The sequence below is a fragment of the Oxyura jamaicensis genome, chromosome 13 (genome assembly GCF_011077185.1).
Source record: "Oxyura jamaicensis isolate SHBP4307 breed ruddy duck chromosome 13, BPBGC_Ojam_1.0, whole genome shotgun sequence".
Taxonomy (NCBI): domain Eukaryota; kingdom Metazoa; phylum Chordata; class Aves; order Anseriformes; family Anatidae; genus Oxyura; species Oxyura jamaicensis.
The window spans coordinates 4,534,611-4,554,769 of NC_048905.1; the positions used below are offsets into that span (position 1 = coordinate 4,534,611).

Sequence of the window (20,159 nt, forward strand, 5' to 3'; positions counted from 1 at the left end):
AGTAAGGTAACTTAAAAGTCAGCATTTAAATATAAAATCAGGATTTTTAATGAGCACAAATGTGAAAGAATTATTCCATTCCATTCAAAACTGGTAAAAACAGCATCATGAAATAACTAACTATATTCCTAATTTAAGGGGGAAAAAAAGAGAGAAAGAGAGAGATGGTTTATTATTAGAAATATGGTCAGCTACTTTTTATAGCTTACTTATACCTTACTTCAACAGGAAATATTGCAGATGCAGGTTTTTATATAGAATATATAGAACATATAGAAGACACAGACTTCAATATTTTTGTCTGCAGATATCTTAGTTTTTATTTTCTGAAGAAAAATATGTCATTTGAAAAATAACAACACCAACCTCCAGGTCATTTCAGACACCGTGATTTCTTAAAAATAAATGGCTCTATGTCTAAACTGTTCATTCACATTTACTTATTAGCCTCTGAATAATGATTCTACAATCCTAACAAAACTGAAGCAATTAACAGAGACTCTTAAAACTCAACTTAATCCATATGGCTTTGAAACTTTCTTGCTAAGTGGTGGTTTTTCATTATTATTTTTTTTTTCCTGACATTAATCCATAAATCTATTCATAGCATAGACAGCTGCTTCCTCTGCCAGGATTGCCATAACAAAAAGGAAGTCTTGTGCAAGAAAACTTTTACTCCCAAGAAAGATTAGGCAGCAATTTTGGATGAAAAGAGCATACCAGTTACCTTAGCTGACCCTTTGAACAAAATCTCAAGCATCTAACTCATATTGAAATGTGAAAGCACTTAAATAAAATGGGCAGAGAAAAGCCCAAGTTTTCTCCTTTGCAATCAAAGCAACAAATCTTTTGTAAGTAGGCAAAGAGGATACCTGCGCAACCTTGGCATCACAGCACATTTCTCCCATCCTTCTCAGTCATTCTGCTGAGTGCAGCTTGCCTACCTCATTGACAAGAGCTCACTGCTCACCCCCCACCTCCCTGTGCCTGAGCATTAACCCTTAATTATGCTTTGCAGCTGCTCCACGAGAAGCATGAGAGCCACATCTTTGAAAAGCCAAGAGTTCAGAGCAAAGAGCTAAAAAGCAAACAGAAAACAAACAAACAACCCAAGCCAAAACCCCACCACCAGCAAACCCCCAGCAAAACAGTTTGGACTAGCTAGCCCTGTTTTTCAGGGACCAGTCCAGGCAACCAACTCATCCTCCTTGCTGCAGTCATCTTCCTTGCAAGTCCAGTTTTAAAAGCTGGACGTAACCCATAGGTGCTGTTGCATAAGAGCTGAGCTTAACCATATGAATTAAATATAAAGTAAAGCAGGTTTCAGGGTAAAACTTGTGTATGGGGCTACTAAGAAGTCACAAAAGGAAGCAGAAAAAAGAATTCAACTTTGTTCAAATACAGATGTTCAAAAGCAGAAGGGTCCCTTCCCCACGTCAGGACAAGCAGTTTTTAACATTACCAAAAAGCAATGTGTTGCTGTGCTGAGCAGTAGATTGGATGTGTCATACACCTGGAAATGCAGCAAGAACTGCTCACGGGAATCTCTGCAAACCATTTGCGTTAACAAGTCTTGGGAACCACATCACAGCTCTATTCAGGCACATCAGGTTAGCTGTTTAAATGAGAATTAATGTATGGCTTCTTTTTTAGGGGAAAGTAATAATTTCGTATTCTAGTATCATCGTATCACAACTGTCTTATAAGCAACTTTTGACTCACAGGATATTGAGCCAAAATTATACAGTGAAATAATCTTGACCACTAGTGAAAGTCACGTTCCTTCAAAAGAAGGATTAAGAACTCACCTTTTCCAGTAAAACAAGAGAAAGGAAGAAGAATTCTAAGTGTGAAAATAGCACCTGGGACAAGTTGTGCACAAGTATTATCACAGTGTTACTGTACCTTTGTTCAATGATTTGGAAAAAATACCTCAAAAATGAGCTTTAAAAAAAATACAAAGGACTGGCGCAGAGTTTACTTCCACACAAAGATAGAATTCTCTCATTTGTTTCTTTGACATTTATGGGACTACCAAAGGGTAAACAAAAGCAAAATTAGATCCCACAGGCTTCTGGTAGGAAAAAAAAGTGGAGGAAAATGATATTCTGTGGCAGAAATCAGCTGTACAAATGAGACCATCATCTAGCAGCCCTTTCCAATGCCACTATCTTGCTTTCACCTTATGTCATCTGGTCTTAAACAAAAGGATTTTTATCATTGCCAACCTCAGAAGTATTTCGTTAATGCTACTATCAGATTTACACCTAGATCATCACCACTACATTATTTTTATTAATCTTATAACAAATATGTGAGTGCCTGAGGATTCCCTCGGTGCTTTACTTAGAGTTAGATCCTCCTCTTACATTGGAAGTAAACACTGCAGATCCCAAACGCAAACATTATTTTTTTAAATAACAGAAAAGAAGAATCCTTCACTGGATCTTCTTAATATCCTTGTGTGATTTACATAATCTCAACTTCTTTAGAGGAAATTTTTGAGTGATGCAGCACGTTAGTTACATAAAAGTACTGTATAATACCACTTGCTGTATAAACATGGTGAACATATGTTCATATAAAACCCATTTATGATTAAAAGACTGTAAAATACAATTATGCCATTACATTTTTTTTTCCCATCCAAAACGTTTTCAAGACATAACAATTTCAGATTGAACTGCATAGCAAGTAGCTTTGTTTTCCTGTGGTCACTTTATCTCATGGATCCACCCCACTGCACTACAGTGAAGCCATACAACAGACGGAATCACTGAATGAGAAACATAATCATTCCCTTCTGGGCTTTGAATGTGGCAAGAAACTAGACGGGCTCTGCGGTTGTTTTGAATGTCCAGTTCTGCTCTCACACAGAAAGCTGCAGCTGAACTGAGCGCAGACAATAGGCAAGGAGCAGCCTTTCTAAGGTGGGGTCAGGAAGGGGGGAACATCCATCTTATTCTGTGGTCAAGGAAGAACAGGGCAAGAAATCTAGTTCCCCAATCAATTACTGAAATTAACTTTTGCACCTACGTCATCGCCTCATGGAAAAAAACTCCTACTGATTCATCTACCTACCTGTTTTGGACTGTTTTATTAATTTTTATTATTATTATTATTATTATTATTATTTTTTAAGAAATGAATTTTAAAACTAACAATTGTGTTATCCAGAAAAGTGATGCAGCATTAAGAATTTAAGGAGTTTTATTCACCCTAAAAGGTGAATAAAATCCAACAACAAATCCAAAAACTCTGCTGCCCATTTACAAGATGAAAAAATCAAAACTTAATCCCAATGAAATGGTAAAACGGCTTGAGATGGCAGAAACCTGCAGTATCTCAGCCTTGAAACCCAAAAAGCACGCTGGCTCTTCAAAACTTCTTGGAGGCAGCAGGTCAGCCCTCCCTGTAGGCCTCATTGCTGGAAGCAAATTCCCCATTTTGCACTGGGCTGCTCATGCCAGACAAGCCCCAGCAGACGGTGGCACTGTAGGGGCTGCGCGGTGCCTGCACCCTGCCACAAGCCCCCTCCGGACCCTCAGCACTGGGGACATGCCCTGAGCTGCTGCAGAGTCCTGCTGAAACCCAGCGGGGTGTGTGGAGGGGAAAGATGCCTCACGTCCTGGTTTAACTTTGTCCAACTGGAAAGGTCGAGGGGAGAAGGCAAACTTTATTCTGCTGGTATTTACAACCCGCATTTATTTGTGGAGTCTGCCCTGAAATGATATTGCTATGCTGCTTTGGCTAGAGACTACACACGCTGACCCCTCCGTGCCCAGCTCAGCACCAGAATAATTCCATACAAAAGGTTTGCATTAAATGTAATGAAGCAAATGACAAAATCAATAAACCTGGAATGGTGTGGCTATCATAAAAATGATGTAAATTCAGAGTTCACAGTGGTTATGAAGCTATTTAGAATTATAATTAAAACCAGTACTATTTTTTTTTCAGAATAAAAGCTCCTTTGACAATCCTAGATGAATGCTACAGGAAATTTTCAACAAATGTATTCAAAATTAAGGTATGGCACAAAGACAGCATAAATTATCCAAAGATAAACTGTAGGCATAGGTTCGCCTAAAAAAGTACAAAATAAAGAAAATTTGATTTTCATACTTTTTTTCAGCTGATGTCACATCCCATTTTAATCAAGTTTTATATCAAAAGGACAGTAAGAATACCACATAGCCTGTTTTTAAATCATGGTATTTTCTGGAACACATTTCTGTCAAAGAGACTTTTGTAAGACTATTAAACCAGAAAAGGGCCAAATCTGCTATTCATTATTCTCCATACAAAAGCATTGCTGCAGCATGGGTGCTGCATCAAAATTTATCTATGCTTCATCAGAATAACGACTTATGAGCCCAGAAAGCACTGAACAGAGCTCAGCAAAATATGTAAGCAGGTAAGTAATCCCTGGAAATATCAGCGATCACCGTAACTTTTCATAGTTGATCTCAAAGACCAGATAAGGGTCACTCAAACCCAGCGGTGAGGTCTTCCCTCGCCAAGCTGGGGACATGGAGCTTGTGGCCTCATTTAAAAATTCACGCAAATGTGACATTTAAGCAAAATAATTGCATACAACTTCTATCTCTACATTTCTGAAATATGTATATTTAACTGTTTTCCCCTTAATCAAACAGAAAACTCACTACAAATTTTAAAAGTCACCGTCAAGCCTGGGCTTCTCAGACACAACTCCTAAACCTTTCCAGCCTCCTGTGCAATCTGCTCCCATCGCTGGGCAGAGGCGCTGGTTTCCTGGCGGGTCTCTGGCTTGCTCTGAAGCCCCCACTGACGATCACCTTAGAGAGCTGCGTTACTAATCTGCAGAAGAAGCCCTCTTAGGCAGGAGAAGGCAATAAATTATGCAAAATGAAAAGCATAGGAAAGATCAGAACGGAATATGAAGGAGATGGAAGGGGCAGCTTAGGCATTTCTCTTTCTTGTCAGCAGTGTTAGGTTTTTACCATGCAAACAAGGAAAGTGCAGCCTTTAAATGATGTTTCAAATGCATTTCCTGAAAATAAGAATATAAAACAATATTGGTATTTATCCTTGTCTTAAGTCTGCAGGAAATATTTTAAAATCTATGGTTTGTCTGAAAATTGATTCTGAAAATTACACTGGACATATGAATACAAAAGTTGAGTAAATCAAAATTATGTATGGCGTTATCGTGGAGGTATTCAGCTCTGATTCTCGTCAGAATATTAAAAATTTGAAAAATATTAAATGTCACCATACTACATGCTACCAACACACATTTTCTAGACTAGTACGTACTGTTGGATTATGTACTTCTATTTTATTGGTAGAGCACACTTAAGAGGTATTTCAGCTTTTATTTATCTGACATTTTACTCAGGGGAAAGCAACCTTTACAGTGAGGAAATGTGTTTCTTGGGAGTGATGGTTTGGCTTTTAATGAGTTGTTGGTGACAGGTCCCTCGTGGCTGGCTGAGCCCACAACCACGGGCATCCACAAAACAAATATGCCCTGAAATGCAATGGGACAGGAGAACAGAGCAGACAGCCACTCCACTTAATGCAGGTGTTTTCATTTAAAACACATCAGTGGTGTGTTTTCATATCTGTGAAATCAATCTCAAGTGAGGTACAAATGGTAGTTTAGCACATTCAACAGATTTAAGATCATTCTGTGCTGGCTGGTCCACCTGGTGTTTTATTTATTAGCTAGGGACATGGGAAAGGGGAGTACATAAACCAAGATGTGTTCTAAAAAAATGTGAGCATGGCCTAATCATACTAGCAAATACAGCAAACATTTAAATACTTCATGAAATAGTTCTGGAGTTTCCCAGTCTTTATCACGTGTTGCAGAACTGGCAGCTTATTAGTCTGTGTACAGTTCTGCTATTTTGCCCTTATGCACTTGGGACTCTCCCGGGTTGTTTGGGAACACAAAAAGCCAGCAGTGTTCTCTTTGGCAGCCCTCTTGTAAAACACAGGACGATCCTGCAGGTTGGGACCAATCCCTGCAGCTTGCCAGGTGAAGAGCTGACACAACACTGCTGCAGAGCATTCATAAAAATGTTCTATGAAGTTTGAAATTAGCTCACTAGCTAGCAAGATTACTGCTGAACTGGCAGCTTTTAGCACCAGCAGGCAGTACAAAAATCCCTCTAAACTTTACTCCCAACAGGAAATTTGAATAACGATGACTCCTTACGATGCAAAAAGAGATACGTGCAGAGTGTCAGGATTGTAATGACACTTGGAAAACATAACATTGCTTGACCATTGTGATAAGCTGGTAGAGAGCATGGCTGTTCAGGAGGCACTATTCCGAGGCAGCTATGATGCTCCTGCTGTGAAAGGGACAAGGGCAAGCAGTAAGGCACCTTCAGCTGGGGACTGATGCAAAAATGCAATTCCTCCCTACATCTCTCTGCCTGCCAGAAGTCAGGCTGCACAGACTTCAGATTTTCTTGCATTTTGCCTCCAAGTTTTACTAAAAGACAGGAGAAGAGAGGTTATTTAGAAAGGTAGATTTTAAAGGTTAATGATTCAGAACTGAATAAACTAGAAAAGAGGAAAGAAAGCATCATCTGTGCCAAACTGTCCTCAGGCTGTATAGCTAACAGCAGTTGCCCAAGCAAAATTATGATATGCAGTCATACTCAGTCCCTGCAACAGCGGGGCATGACTCTTAGAGGCCAATAAGGCAACGAAGTTCTGCGTGCTTGGCGTGCTGGCCCTCTGCATGAGACCAAGTGAAGACATAAGGAAATAAACACCACTATAGCAAACTGTCCACTTACAACTCAGACTTGGTGCTTGGTTTTGTATATCTCACCTTAGATGCATTCTGCATTGTGTCAGGAACATGCATCTGCATTTCAGTCAATCATTTCTTTTTAATGAGGTAATTGTGGAATACATGCATTTTGTGTTTATAAGAGGTAGAACAGATGGCAAAAGTTCAAACTAATATATTTATAAAATTAACTTACACCGCAGATGATGTTTCTCCATAGAAAGCAGAAAGCTGGTAACATGTTAAAGTTATAATAATACTGCATTACAAGAGGATTTCCTGGAAAGCATACGCGAAGGCCACAGGGATATCTCTTGAATTCTTTACAGTCACTATCACAGTAAATACTAATTACAGGAGGTAGAAAGGAGTACACTGTGAAGGAGCACAGTGTGAATTTACAAACAGCGAGGGGGAAAATTATTAACAAATTTTTAATTATTAACATATTTTTTCTTCATCGTTTCACCCACCAAAGACTGCAAGATGTTTGTCTCTATCAAGTATTTCCAAATATCTGACTTGGTTTCATTACCTCTGAACTCTTTTGCCAGCTCTGAAAACACTTTAAAACACTAGCTGAGATCAAAGCAATGTGAAATCTGTTCCATAATACAAATTTATGCTTTTAAAAGTTGAATTTATTGATATTAAAAATATACTGTGCCTTTTATGCACATCATCATGTACTGACACCTATTGTTCAGGCTACTGAAAGATACATAAGCAAATGCAGAAGCCACCATGCAGTAACTGATTTTCCCCCAGCCATTCATTGCTTTTCCTTAAGGCCAAGCATGGACTTCAGTAGATTTATTCCAGATTTTACACCAAATGAGTGGAAAATCTCATCAACTTTTTGTCGTCCAACTTTTTTTTTTTTTTTTTCTTATTGCAAAAGCAACAGTAAAACTGAAGACTGCACACAAATGTCAAGAAATCTAAGCCAGGAATTTCAGAGGGCTCAGGATTAATAGTTTCCTTCGAGAACCCAGTCTAAGTAGTTTCTATTACAAGTTTCTAGTACAACCTTTCATTGAGATATACTAAATATTTACATACAGTAAATAACTCACAATCATTTTCTTTCTGCTAGTGAAATGGCTGCACACATATCAAACATCATCATTTCCTTGGGCTTATTCATCATTTTAATTAATTTGACAGGTATATTTTATTATTCCTATTCTACAGCTGAATGTTGAATATTAAAAATATGCTCTGCAGCGATGAGTTGCAATGGATAAAAAAATGACATAGGCACGTTTTTGTTTTGTGTAGGTGAATGCCAAATACCTTTCAATTTAAAGGGCAAAATCAGCTTTTTCCAAAACCTGAATGTGCAATCTAGATGTTTAATTTCTATAAAACTCATGTGGATCAATGCTAATAGTACGTGCATGCAGAAAAAGTGAGGGTATCTTCCAAGAAAAGCCATTTAGCAAATAAGAAACTGAAACCAATAGTCACAAATATATTTTGTACTACTTATATAGCTCTAATTTTTTTATGTTGGACAGATAATGTAACTACTCAGAAGATAAACGTGTACTGACTTACAGAAGTGGTAAATGTTACATATGTACTGACATATATCTGCATATTTTAAACACACTAAACGTTGAATTTCTTCCTCCAAGGGAACCTTTAGGGCTATAGAGCAGAACGTTACCCACAATTTCTGAAGTGGCCCGAGGATATATGGAAAGTGGCATATGGGTGCAGTAATATGAGCTATTATCCTGTGTATGGCTGCAAAATATTTGGACACTTGCAGTGGGCCCGTATTATCATGGCAGATCAACCTGTCAGCTTGTGCTTTTCTGCATCCTAACGCTACAGAATTCTATCTTTTAGTAAAAGCCTATAAAAGGAAAAAGACAGAAGGCGGATATACACAGCACTGCGTTCTAGTGACTCAAGAACAAGAAATGACACCAACAAACCCCAGCGCATACCCATCACTAACTGTGCAGCTGAAGGTGGCTCTAGCTCAGTGTGGCATTCACCATCAGCCTGACTCCCCGTTTGCCCCGTTGCTCTCCCCGCAACCACACCACACACCTACGTGAGTTTTCCTTTCACTCAGTTGCTGTTTCCATGGCAGGGAGACACTAATGTGAAGGAGAGGACCTTGCGCAACACAGGGTGAGCCCTGTGCCGGTACGGATACGGGCCAGCTCCTACCACCTGACCCCGCCATCAGCATTTGCTCCATGGTGTGGGTCTTGGAGGCTGCACAGACAGAGGTGCTGACAGCACGTCAGGGCACTCTGCCTGTCCGAGAAGTTCACCTGCACTTGCAATGTTTACAGAAGTAGCTTTTCCTTCAGTCTGAAAGGTGCAAGATCAGAATGAGTGGCAAAGGAGCAAAGGCTTAGGGAAACACAGCCAGAGTGTTGCCATCTTAATTCAGACAGTTCTCTGCTTGCTGCTAAACCTATTGATTATCCTTACTGCAGTGCTGCAAAAGAAAGGACAAAATTCTGCCAGGAGACAGCAAAAGGATACAGGGCAGCAAGGTGCCCATATCTTTTAAATCTGTCCTGTGCATTTCTTATGGAGGAGTGATCCCTACAATACCACAAGCCCCGACATCATCTTGGCTCCAAGAACCATGTTTCTGCAATGCATTGCGATCCCCATGCAGCTTGACTGCTTACGCTCAGCTTCACAGCGCTGAAGAGAGCACAGTGAGAGGAAAACCTGGGGGCTCACCGCCAGTACGCACAGGCAGCATCTTCACAGAATGGCTTCTGCTAGTACAGGATCTTTGTTTGACTCAACTTCTGCATATCCCTATTCTGGGAATTGGCCTGCCCTCAGCAAAGTGGACTGGGCAGGCCGAATTCAACACAAATGGCAGGAACGCCTCAGCAGAGAAAAACTCAGCTGGATGCCAAGATGTGAAACAAGCAGGGGAAATGTGCAGAAATCCAAGCAGCAACTCCATACATTTTTATGATGGAAGACCACTGCTGACAGTGCTGAGTTAGCCCAAAGCTCAACAAGACCCAAATCTATATTATTTAATTCTTGAAATAAGTGTTTTTACTTGGGGCTAGATTCCTGCAAAAAACATTTCCTGTTCTGTAAGAGAAATTGAGTACAGGTGTGCACTGCAAGCTGGCTCTCGCTTGCCCTTGCTTGTTCAACCCTTTATCCGACCAGTGAGCAGCATTTCAGCATCTATTCTACAATACTTGCTAAGTGTCAATTCATGCCAGATTCCTATATAAATGCACTATTCATAATGGACATTTCCTGAGACTTTCTAAAAGCCATATAATTGTTTCTACATTTTAATTAGAAATAAACTCACTAGATTTTTCTTTCTCTGAGTAGATTCTTCCTCTGCATTTCACAGTCATATGGCAGAAAACACTTCATATGAAAATAATTCACACAACTAAACGTCTCCCCCTTGGGAGTTTTAAATCCTCATTTCGCCAGCCTCAGCTTTGTCTCTGTCTTGTGCAAAGCATTGGCTTCCATGACATTTAAAAGCTCTTCTTTAGCATAGCCCTAATGTGAGACCATTTTCCTGAGCTCCCTGCTCTGCTAAGAGAATAACAGATGAAAAGCTTTCACCATTCAAAAAGAAAGGTGTGGTGAAAAATATCCCAAAACACTGATTTCCCTAACTATTACTTTTTTCTTTTCCTATCATCTTAATGTTTAATTTTTCTAAATGGCCAAAATTGTATTGGCCAGTTCTGCAGTCCTGGCGCTAGACAGTGATCCCCAACATCTTGCTGTCCTTCCTCAGCGATACAGCAGCACGTAGTCAGTCGGTTTACACCACCGTACTCCTTTTGTGGTACTTGCTGCTACGGCCATGCCGAGGTAGGGTTGTTCTCACTGAGTTTGCCCATAGCACCTGCTCTAATTCTTCCTAAGCCCTTGCACTGCGTATTTCTGAGCCTGTATCCAAAGGGAATTTGTGCCCTGCTTTAGTCTCCTGCATCAACTGTTCGACAATTTTTCATGAAGGGAACCTTTCCAAGCTGATGTTAAAAACAGGGTTAATTGGGAGTCCTTAATGTGATCTACCAGTTGTGTGTTCCTATTATAATACCTACAGAGGTATTATTTCCTTCCATGAAACTTAGACTTTTTTTGGTGTTTTTTTTAAACTGGAAGAATTTGAGGCCATTGTAAATGTTATGCCATGAAAACAGAGAGAATTCAATGCCAGCCTTTTCCTACGTGAGTTCTAAAGATAAATTAGAAAGGGTTGAGGAGTATGGGGAATATGTATCTGTTTCTTGTGTCTAAGTCTCAAAGATCCCTCAAAAACATGCTTTATAGGCTGAAAGAACTCTGAACCAGTACAATAAATCTGCAAATTGATAACCATAGAAACAGCCAAGCCTGCTGCTATCACATTAGTGCATATAAGACAGAGAGCCACCAGGAGATTAGCAGTGCAGGTGTTCGAACAGCTGAATGGCACTGAAAAGCAGAGACTCATTCTCTTTCTCTAGGAGCTCAAACACTCGTGCTCATTGGCATGGTCATTTCTGTGACTCTGAAGGGAGCATGTTGGCTGCCAAAGCCAGACTGAGAATGGGAACTGGCATGTTGAAGCTTTCTGCTTAAGGCTTTAAATATTAACTTTATTCAACTTGCATCACACCCTCAGTTATCGCTGCAGAAATTTTAATGTGCTTCCAACAGCAAGACTTTGTTCCATTTTTTCCCAACAACTCGTAGGCCACTGGTCTTTGACTGGAAGTAACAGTCATCATAACAAACCACCCTGGACATGTGTTCATTAGCAAGGAGTGACCACAGATCTTAGTGAAAAGTCTGCTTCTCCTGCTACGTGTCTAAACAATAATCAGGACTCGTAGCTGAAATAAGCAGATCTGTTAATTAGAGCACTGGGCTCTGTGCTCCTACAGAGCTTGAGGTTGAACTAGATGACCTCCAGAGGTGGCTTCCAGCCAGAATTATTTTGTCTCTGGGATAACATCGGTATTCCTGGAAAGAGTGACTGCAAGGATGCCCTTCTGATACTGTGCCTTTTACAGCAAAATAATAGATACTGCCTAACTTGACAGTCACAATTTTTATTAAAGCTTTAGATCCTGACATTTATAGAGTCTGTGTAAGTACTCCAGCCAGCCATCCCTTGATATCAGCTCACGCAAAGGTGAGACCCCGATTCCTTCTGTGCTGAGGCTGACTACATAAATCAAAGAACACCTGTGATTTTTCTGACAGCTCACCAGAGAGGCGTAAATCAACTCTGAATGCAAACTTGGCTATTTTAAATGAAGTTAGACAACTAACAGTGAATTATGGCTGGGAAAGTTAGATTTTCTGAAACAAAACACCATCTATTGTTCCTCTAGATTACACAGAGTAAGTAAAGTTCACTCGAACATGACAAAAGCATTGTGCTTTTGTCTAAAATCCACAAGCTTCTCCCCTGAATAAGCTATATTCTCCGGAGTTTTCACTCTTTTTTCCTGTCTTAAGAACTAGACCTGTTCACACAGGTCCTCTAACACACTTCCACTTAAGGGGAACATAAAAGCCCGTGTTTAGATGAATGCAATGTACTTCCTTCAGAGGTGCTTTCTCAGTATGGCATTCAGGAAAAAAAGCCTCCATGCCTGAAAAGCTAAACTCACTGCTGAATGGAAGGAAGTAACAAACCATTGAAGAATCACAAGCTTAGCGTGCCAAATGCCTGCAGAAACAGCTGTTAATGCTACCTGACATGTAGAAATCTTCACATTCTCCTTATGCCAAACTGTCCAAGGGAACCTTGCAGAGGGCTCAGAGAAAGCAGGGAGCATCTCGCAGCATTGCTCCTGTGCCTATTTTTCCCAGCCCAGGGAAGGTAAGATGCAGCTTTTGTCTTGCAGCACCATTTCCCTTGCACTATTCAGTGATGTGACAACACTTGCAATAATGCACTTACAGAGAAAGTGCAAGAATTGTGCTTGGCCCTTGGATGCAGCTGTGATGCTCTGACTCATGCTGACCACCCTTAACAGTTGCCGTGCTGCCTGGAGAAAAAGTTTAGACTGGGAACTTATGAGGTTCGTCGGGAAAAGGAGAGAGGAGAAGAGAGGGGAGGGGAGGGGAGGATAAGAAGGGAAGAGAGGAAAACAAGTATGTTGCAAAGCTGATCATAGACATGTTTCTTTTTACATCCCCTTCAGCTGATTTTTATGCTAAGTAAAGTAAAAACAATCCACACTATTTACACTACCCTTACTATATTTTATGTTTGAGATTCCACCTGAGCTATTGGTGAGGTAACTCTGCTAATACCAATGGCTCTGAGTGTGGCTGACATCTTCCTCAGGAAACTTTTTTTTTTTTTTTTTTTTTTTTTCCTGCCAGCTTGCTGGCTGTTATCTCCTTTTGCAATCCACATTGTATTCACTGGTGAAACGCAACGGTGTGTTTGTGCATGGATGTGCACAAATGCATTTCTGTTACATAAAATAAACAGCCCTGGAAATACAGAACCAAGTGTCTTTCTATACACATTTTTTATAACTAGATTTTATAAAATGGCAAAGGCCAATCTAAGACAGACTAGCTTCATTAACACTAACAGCAAAACCAATTTTTCTTCCTTTAGTTGCTTTTAAAAAACATTAATTTTCAAAAGGCTGTCAAATTTTAGCTAAGTGAAATATCTCAATTTCCTCCCCCAAAAGGCTATGCTTCAAGGTTTGGATCCTGATTTCACTGGATTTTGAAGCAACACTGCAGGGAGAGGTAAAGCCTTTAAGTGTACTTTTTTATTTGCTCAAAACTTCCCCAGGTGTGATGCACAGTGTATGTGTGGACCGAAGTAGTGCGTGGGGCCCTTGATGACAGCCCATTGTTCACAGCAGGGTCCTCTGCTCCCTTTTGTATTGCAGAGTTGACCACGTTGTACTTGAACAGTAACTGCCAGAGGTAACCTAGGGATAATTTTCTTCACCACATATATTAATGAAGTGGTTACTTACAAGTTCTTCACATCTATGATTCCTCGAAAGGCCTTTCTAGGAATTCCTTTTATCTGGTTTTCACTGAGGTCTCTGGATAAGGGAAGAGAAAAAAATGAATTATGTTAACAAAAAGAACACATTTCCCAAATGTACATGATGAACAAAAACAAAACATTCTTAGAAAAGTAGGTGTTTCTGAATTTGTTACACCACACGTACATTAAACTTTCGTTGTCTCCTTAGAGGTCTGTGGCATGAGCTGAAATGACTGTCCAACCAAAACCACCAGAGTCTGAGATACAAATGCCAGAGCTTTCAGAAAACATCACTAAAATGTGGGCATGACACAGGCACAATGCCGTGACACACCGTGACACCTGCAGATAAATCTTATGCCTCAAAATTGCAGCCCCATGGTGCAAATGTTTCTCACCACACTACAGTTTATGAGCTGTAAAAACACCAGGTTACACACTCTTAGATTATATCCTCTTATTTGAAATTAATATTCAAGAAAACCATGACAATTACTACCTAGATTGTTTTGTAAATTTATGGAAAAAAAATCTAGGTACAATGCATTACAAACGAACAAACCCTGCATTGTGTCAGTGGGAAGAGCAGAATTTTCAACCTTGTTTAAAAAACAGCAATTCACAATGTCATTGTGGTACTTGAAATGCTACAAAACGTTTCAGGTTCAACCATTACATCCACGTGGTGAGTGCAGGTGGAGCAAAAAGCCCCGCAGGTTGTGGCGTTCTGTTACTTCAGCTGCATTCAGTTGCTTTTCCCTTTCTTTGATGCCCTGTAAATATTTAATCCGCAATTTTCCCGTTGTGCAACCCCTAGCAGAGACAACAGGGGGAGGGGAGAAGGCACTGGGAGCGGGAAGGAGCCAGGCACAAAAGCAGAGAGCTGGGAGGTCGTCACGCTACGGAAAAGGAGTGCTCCCAGTGGTTTCTCTGCTGGAGCACCATTGGCATGGAAGACAAGGAGAGATTTCACTTTGGTTCTGGGTAAAAAGTGGGGGGAAGCACTAAGGGTAGAAAGATGAAAGGATGGCAGAAGGTGAGGAGAGATAAATGGAGGAAATAAGCAAAAGGAGGAAACAGAGGGCATAGGGAAGGCTGGAGGAAAGGAGAGAGAAAGGTGATAGCCCAGTACAGGGTGTTACAGAGCACATTAATTGGTGTGATTGTGTCACTTTGTCATACAAATCCAAGACTTTGTCAATTTCAGAAAGAAAGCCTGGATTTCTAATGGTTATTAAGACTGAAAGGCAGTCATCTGTACTGGCCACCAGATACTCTTTGCTGTAAGTACATTTTGTGTTGCAGCAAGCCTCCTTTCTAGCCTCCACCAAATTGGCTTGATCAAATGAAAGGCCAGAAATCAGAGCCTGTCACAAAAGCCCACATTGACACTGCAGGTCAAGACGTGTCACGCAGGGCTTTCTTCTGTTTTCCATCAGGCAGATAGAAAAAAAGGGGACTATGTCCTTGTCATGAGACTAATTCAATTTATACCAGTCATGCAGTCTACACCAAATTCTCAAAGTAGCCACAATTGTTCATTCAGACTATCACAAACAAAAATGTGCTGCTGGATACAAGTCTCTTTTTCAAGCCAGATTAAAATTCTTTGTGACCTTCACAATTTGTTTAACACTGATCCACACCCTGACCCTTCCTTCACCTCCCCTTTCTTTTGCCAGCAACAAAATATTAGTTCTTTAAAGACAGACCTTCAACCCAGACAAATGATCAGGCAACCCGAAGGCAGAGGAGTAGGAAGACAAGTGCATTTCAGACCCCTAAGAAGGAAATCTTATGCTGAAGATTTTGGGACAAGGAGTCACTTAGGTGTGACAGTGAGGCACAGCAGAACTGGAGCCAATGGTGAAAGTGTGACAAAATTGTTCAGGAGGGCAAAAAATTAGCAAGAACTGATGGCAAAAAAGCCACACGACCTCAAGGAGAAAGGGATTGAAAAAGTAGAAGCGCAAGATGAAATAAAATAAATCAAACCCACCAACACCTCAAGTTGCATTTGTCCAGTATTTATCGTGCATTATTTCAAATCAGGTTTAAAAATAAATTTTACAAATAAAAATAAACTATTTTTTCTAATATTATTATGGTCTGAAAGGGCCAGTTTATATCACTGCTTTCTGCTTTCTCCTTATGTTTCGATCTCCCCTGCAGTAAGGCAAAAACAGGAGATTGTAGGAAATTGATTGATTTTCTCTGACAATCGTCTCATAAATTGCATTAATTTTATTTTCCATTTAGGTACTCTCTAGCTAACAATACTGCCTCTCTAAATCTCCAGTATCGTGTACAGATTTCATAAATATCTCTAGCAGTGTTCCTCGCTTCCTAACCACGTGCCGAACTCTTGTTGAGCATTTTTCATGCAAACTCCACCAGGCTCAGCCCGTGCTCTTCACAAAATTTGCTGGGAGTAGAGGGCTGTAATGAGCAACTTGTCCACACAGTTTATCAGACAGCTCCAGCTTTTCATTCCCTGCTTCTCATAACAGACATAACGGGAAGCTGTCCCTGACAGTATGTAAAATAAACATCGGTTATTAATAGTAACTGCAGAAAAACAGATAAACTAATGTGAGGCCACAAACCCCAAAGCAAAACAAAACAAAACACTAAACAGGCAGGCAATAAAGAATTGTGATATTCTATAAAAAATAAACAATGAATCTGAAGAAAAATAAATGATAGTTAATGTTATTTCCTATTTCTAAGACAAAGGTTTTAAGCCACGTGTTTTCATAACAGAAGATGAATTCCATGCCCTGATGCGTGATGGATCCTTGAGGAGGAAATGTGTTGAAAAAATCCAGCTTTAGAGAAACATTCAATTCCCCAAATCCTTGTTTTAATAGACAATAACAGAGAGAGCACTGAACAAAGCAGTCGACCTAAGCACAAGCTGTGTTAGCATGTCCTTCGTAAAGGTCCTGCTTATACAGGAAGCAGCAAGCCCAACGCCTTCTGATGCATTTGTAGGTAACCAAGGGGAAAAAAGATAGAGCTATCTAGTGATGTATGGTTACTGTCCTCAGCTAAAGACTTGTCTGAGTGTGCACAGCTCTCCAGAAGTGTTCATGATCAGGTGGTTTGGGAAAGAAAACTTGCCCTTGATTCATAAAAATCTCTCCTTGGGCATTGGTACTTCCCTTCAGCCACAACAGAAACAGCTGCATTTGCTTCCTGGTAAGTATAGACAACATTGAGCCAAACAAATGTGTTCAAATTTAATTGTTCTTCTGGGGATTTTAATAACCAGAGGCAAGCTTCATCCAGTTCAACCTGCCACACAACCATCAAGAGGTGTGGATGGCCAAGAGGTTCTGGAAGCAGCCACTCCTCGCTAAGGCCCGGGCTCTTTTGGGAAGCAGCCCCTGCTCCCTCCCACAGCCGTCCTGTCCGACGGACACCGCTGGCCAAGGCCGCGGTAACAGATCACGGAGGAAGCCACTGGGTGAGAACCCAGCAGGGGACGATGCTGGTCTGGTGCAGCCAGCAGCTTGCACAGCCAGCAGGGTGCAGGGATGGTCCCCAAGGAACAGGGCTCGCAGCACACAGGTGGGCAAATGGGGCCACGGAGACTTTCAAGATCTGACTGCAAGTGTCCATAGCCCAGAGGTGGGGAGCTGACAGCTGCAGCAGCTGTTGCTCTCCTGCCCTCGCTGCACGGCAGTCCACATGTCAGTCTAACCCAGACTCAGGCAGGAGTTGGTGCAAGTCGATGGATTTCTTAGTTTTTATTTTAATTCCACTAAAACGCTTTGGACAGAGTTTAACTCCCTCTGCAAGTATAATGTTGTTTTGCTGATCTTCAGATGTGACTTGCAAGAGCCTTATTGGTAAAAGGATTGGAAAGGAAAAAGACCCAAACTGCTAACGTTTTCCAAGTGCCTCTGTAGTCTTTGCTACAGATGTTTTTGAGCTTCTGCTTTACTGCTAGCTGTTGCATCCTAAGTCAACTGTTTAACACAACCATGCAATACATTACGCCCCCCTCCCCTTTGCTTTCTAATTTGCCAGTGACAGAAGTTAAATCAGTTAATTGGAACACGGAGTCTTCACTGGGACTACTGATCTAAAACATTAAAACAACTACTTCAATACAGCTTCCAAAGCTACAGTGGTACTGAAAATTAGGTGTAGCATATGGAAATCAAAATTGATAGCATTTTGCTTAGGCTGTCTACCTTTTCAAGGAGGAAAAAAATATCCATTTCTATATTTACCAGTTATTTTCCACATCTTTTTTGGTGTACAGATTCTGAAGTTCTAAACACATTTTTTCTAAATGAAGGACAGCTTGAAAAGCAGCCTGTCTGGGAAATACTTCTTGTGCTTGAACGCCACTCTTATCATTTCTCCTGCTCAAACAGGCTGAAGGAGAAATCATTGTTCACCATTATCCATTCCGGAATGGGACTTCCCTTGAATGTCACAGGAGTTGAATGAGAAGATGTAAAAACAAACAAACAAACAAAACAACCTGTGAGCAAATGGCTCACAGCCTACCGTGTATCTTTCCCAGCATATCACTGTATGTTGATTGCAGAATAAAACAGGAAAGTCACAGAATTAACCATTACACGTGGAACCAAAGTTCACTTAAAAGAAGGGAAAATCTGGTCTAACTAACACGATTCCTTCAAGTACCTTCTCGCTTATCCACAATTCTACTGTGTCTTTGGAATAACCACAGAGACCTCTCATGCAACTCTTTTACAGTGGCTGATAGGAAAACATAAGACTGATAGAAAAACATAAGACTTGATTCAACTGTATCCTGACAGAGACTGCAAAGTAACCAGTTGCTTCCCGCAATCGCTTCCTGACATGGTACTACTGGGAAGTTTATGTTGTTTAGTTTTATTTTGCTAAGCAAACAATGGAAAGGTCTGGGTGCTGGTTTTAAGAAAGTGTGATGGCTACCACCATTGCTAAAAAATCAATACTTTGCACACTAGTTCACTCCAGTTACAGCACACGCAGCTGAGAAGAATGAGAATTAATTAAATCATACTGGTAACTTGCTCACATCCTTCCACCAAACAGCATTTCTGGGCTAAAAGTGTGTCAGTCTTATGCATTTACCAAAATAAAATCAAACAGATGCTCCTGAGATTTTTTGCTGTATTTAAGGTTAGGGACTACTCTTCAACCTACCTTCAACCAGGCTAAGGGCAGGTAGAATTGCTGTGCAAAAGGACACGTTGTTAATACAAACAGGTGACTGCAATTTGTCTCATTAGAAATAATTTTAATTCATACAGCATGTTATACACCAACTCTATCATACATTTTTCTGAATTAAATAACCCAGTTACAGAGTTAAAGAGCTACAGACAGGGAAAAATTAGAGATCATAATCTAAAGAGAATAGGTACCTCTTCAATAACCCATAATAACAGATAAGCAAGTCAGCTTTTTCATACAGCAAGAGTCAGATGGAAGATAACTTCCAGAGGGTGAAAAAAGAGGGCTAAGGGACCAACGTGTACTAATGCAAGAGTCTGCAAGACAGAACAGGGTAACACATAAAATCAAAGGGGAAATCCATAGGGGAAACAACGTTGCTGTAACAACGCCAGCACAGAACATTAATATGGGCAGAGACTTTTTCTTTTGGCTAAAGGTGCACCGTTCCCAGGGAAGCTTTGTCTTCTCCCAAATTTTCTGTTACAATCCACAACAAACGGCAATGCCCCAAGCCCTGCTCAGCCTCTAGCTCAGCATGACCAGCACCATAAAACCAGCAGCAGAATGGCTGTAGTACAGATGCCCTTCTAATTGCTAGTTTCTTCTTGCCCATTGATAAAACATCCCTTCAAAGATGTGAGCAATCTTACAGCTACTCTGGTCACATCCTCCAACAAGCTCCAGTCACTCATTCTCAGGAAACAGTGGAAAAGGATGCAGATTTGTCTTCTTTGTAATAAGCACGCACTTGCAAGGCTGCTGTGCTTTAGAAGTGTGTGTTAAGAAGACAGTCACAAGAGTGATCACCAGGTACACGAGAAATGGGTGCAAACTCCTTGTGTGGCAGATGTGCCTAGAGGTATAAGTACCACAAGCTCAAGGGTGCAGACTTGGAAATCAGATCAGTGCAGACTCAGCACATCTGTTCAACCACAACTTTTATTAAGCCTCTGCCTGTATCACGTTAAATCGGTATTTCACTTACAGGGAAAAGGAGAAAAAGATTTTTTTCTGCTCTGCCAAAGTTGTGTGGCTGCTTTTTAACGGTTAAGATACTATCTAATACTTCCAACAGCTAACTGCTATTCCTGTCTTGGAGCTATTGTGCTAGTATTTGCAAAGCTGTTCAATATTAGGGTTTTTCCTGTTCTATAG

General features: G+C 40.6%; 1 protein-coding gene across 3 annotated transcripts in view; it reads right to left on the bottom strand.

Moving 5' to 3' along the window:
- Positions 1-20,159, bottom strand: part of SLIT3 (slit guidance ligand 3) — a 511,770-nt gene that overhangs the window by 233,069 nt on the left and 258,542 nt on the right. For all 3 annotated transcript variants that reach the window (XM_035338343.1, XM_035338345.1, XM_035338344.1), the window contains exon 6: positions 13,780-13,851. In XM_035338343.1, coding sequence (XP_035194234.1) covers positions 13,780-13,851 — 72 coding nt within the window. The remainder of the gene's footprint in view (positions 1-13,779; positions 13,852-20,159) is intronic.